Source organism: Gambusia affinis, linkage group LG18 (assembly GCF_019740435.1).
Source record: "Gambusia affinis linkage group LG18, SWU_Gaff_1.0, whole genome shotgun sequence".
In the NCBI taxonomy this organism is placed as follows: Eukaryota; Metazoa; Chordata; class Actinopteri; order Cyprinodontiformes; family Poeciliidae; genus Gambusia; species Gambusia affinis.
Genome location: NC_057885.1, coordinates 1,141,924 through 1,144,105, shown reverse-complemented (window position 1 = coordinate 1,144,105; position 2,182 = coordinate 1,141,924). Strand labels below are relative to the sequence as shown.

At 45.0% G+C, this 2,182-nt stretch overlaps 1 protein-coding gene across 1 annotated transcript; it reads right to left on the bottom strand.

The window, feature by feature from the left end:
* Nucleotides 1-101: 101 nt before the first annotated feature.
* LOC122820627 (N-acyl-aromatic-L-amino acid amidohydrolase (carboxylate-forming) B-like) lies at nt 102-1,926 on the bottom strand. The gene is made up of 3 exons (XM_044098201.1): nt 1,919-1,926; nt 1,008-1,249; nt 102-321 (listed from the first exon to the last, which is right to left on the bottom strand). Exons 2-3 carry the CDS (start codon nt 1,247-1,249, stop codon nt 102-104), a joined length of 462 nt encoding a protein of 153 aa, XP_043954136.1. The 5' UTR covers nt 1,919-1,926.
* Nucleotides 1,927-2,182: the final 256 nt, after the last annotated feature.

The window sequence follows — 2,182 nt, the reverse complement described above, 5'->3', positions numbered from 1 at the left end:
AAGGGTGTACCTAATCTCTTTAACTACTTAAGATTTCTAATAAACATTACAAGACAGTCAGGACGCTTTCTGACAGATCTCGACTAATGTTTCCACTATTTCTACTCAGGTTGAAACTGATTTACCTGCAAGTATCTGAATATGTGAAGACAGATCCAGTCACAGTCAGAATAAGCGATGAAGCACAGGCCCATGTTGGCGGTGGTGTTGTGGAGGTCGCAGATGAGATCCACCGCTGCCCGGCTGCCTTTGGGACCCAGCAGGGCATTCAGTTCACGGGCCCGGAAGATCTCATAGGGGGCCCCCTCTGATATGGGGCCACTAGGACACAAGCGCCTTAGTTAATGGAGTGCTGTACTAACTTAATATATGATTTTATTTATTAAGGTTAAGGTGGAATCCAAGTCAACCTGTTCATGTAAATAAAAATACATGAAAGTAATTCCCCCTGAAATCTAATAAATGGTTGTTTCAACCTCCTATATCCACAAAGAAAAACATATTCTCTGCATAATTGTTTTGATTCATCCATATTGGAGAGTTTTCTAACATACAAGCAAATGGCCTGTTCAAGGTCATGTCACATAATCAAACCGTAGTTTTTATGTTTTGAGCCATTCAGAGGTTGGCTTGTTAAGGAGTTTTGAATTGTTCTCTCGCAGCAGGACCAAAGTGAGGTTGAGCTTATAGCCTCAAACTGGTACCTGGACATTCTGCTTTGGGATTTCCCAGTAAAAAGCTACATTTAAGGTTAGGCTGGTACCCAACCAGAGATAAACAAAAAATAATGGGTGGAAAAATGAGTCACAATTTAACAACAGGGTAAATTACTTCCTTTTACATTGATGCAGATCAGTTTGAAGAACTTTTTTCTCTCAACTCAATAAATAATGATTTAAAAACTCTGTTTTGAACCTACAGAGCGCCTCTGGGTGATATTTGAATTAGTTTGAAGACCTAAAATAACGTGTTTGTGGATGGTTTTTGCAACAAAACCAGTGCCTCACTTGAGGGTTGCGTGGGTGAAGCAGCGGTTCAGGTCAGTGTCAACATATCTGCTGCACTGCTGCATGGCCCGAGGGTTGGACAGCACCATCAGCACTGACGCGGGCTCCCCGACCTCCTTTCTCTTCTCCGTCTTCAGCATCTCTCGCACCAAGTACACTCCTGAGAGCTCGTTGCCGTGCGTGCCGCCACAAACTGCGACACGGGACAACCTCGGCAAAAGCACCGGCTCATCTACCTGCATCTGACAGAGAAAACCGGAGTTAAAATGAGAGATCGAAGGGTGGCGCTTATGTTCTCATGTTTTATTCAGTGCGCATTGATGCGAGAAAAAAGAAAAAAGCAAAAGCAAAGAAAAAGCAGCCAATATGACACTGGGGTTGGACAATCAGTGCTAAACAATACAGAAAAATATAGATTTGTGAAATCTTACCTTGGTTCTCAGGGCTGATGTTAACTGTAGCTAAACGCAAAATGTCGCCTTTAAGCCAAAGTAAACAAAAGTCACCAGAGATTTACTTCAGCTTAAAGTTGTTTTTTTTTAAAAACAGACATGGCCGAAATAGTGGTGAACTCGATAGATTATTGATAAAATGAGTGAAAAGGAATCATGCAGCTCATCTTTTGCCACCTACCCCTCCTGTTACCTTTCTCTCCCTGCCATTTACCCACTCGCTCACCCTCTCCTGGACCTTTTCTGTAGTTTCACTGATTCAGCATTCCCATCCCTCCCTCTCTACAAGGCTGCAGCCGCCCGTCATGGTCTCCCTCAGCCTCTCATCACACTGCACCGCTCTAGGGCAGGCAGGGTGTGTCCCCGACGGTGGAAACACAGAGTGTCCCTCTCTTCCTCTGGTCCCAAACAAATGACGAGTTCAAGCCGAACCCCGAGCCCCCCGGATCCCCAACTCACCGTGTTCTCTGCACGATCTGTGCATGGGATGGTAGGTTCCAGCGGGCTTTTCAGGTAAACCTGCCAGCATGACACAGCAAGAGAACAGAGGCGCCTGTGATGTGTGGAGCGGAAGGGACAGAGAGCAAAGCAGGACGGGCCGATGCACAACTATTGGTACTCCTGGTAAAGGTGCAGAAAGTACCGTAAGATAAATTTGGCTGAAAAACTCCAGAGGTTACAAGAAGTTTCAGACAAAGTAAAAGTTGCAACAACTATTAGCGC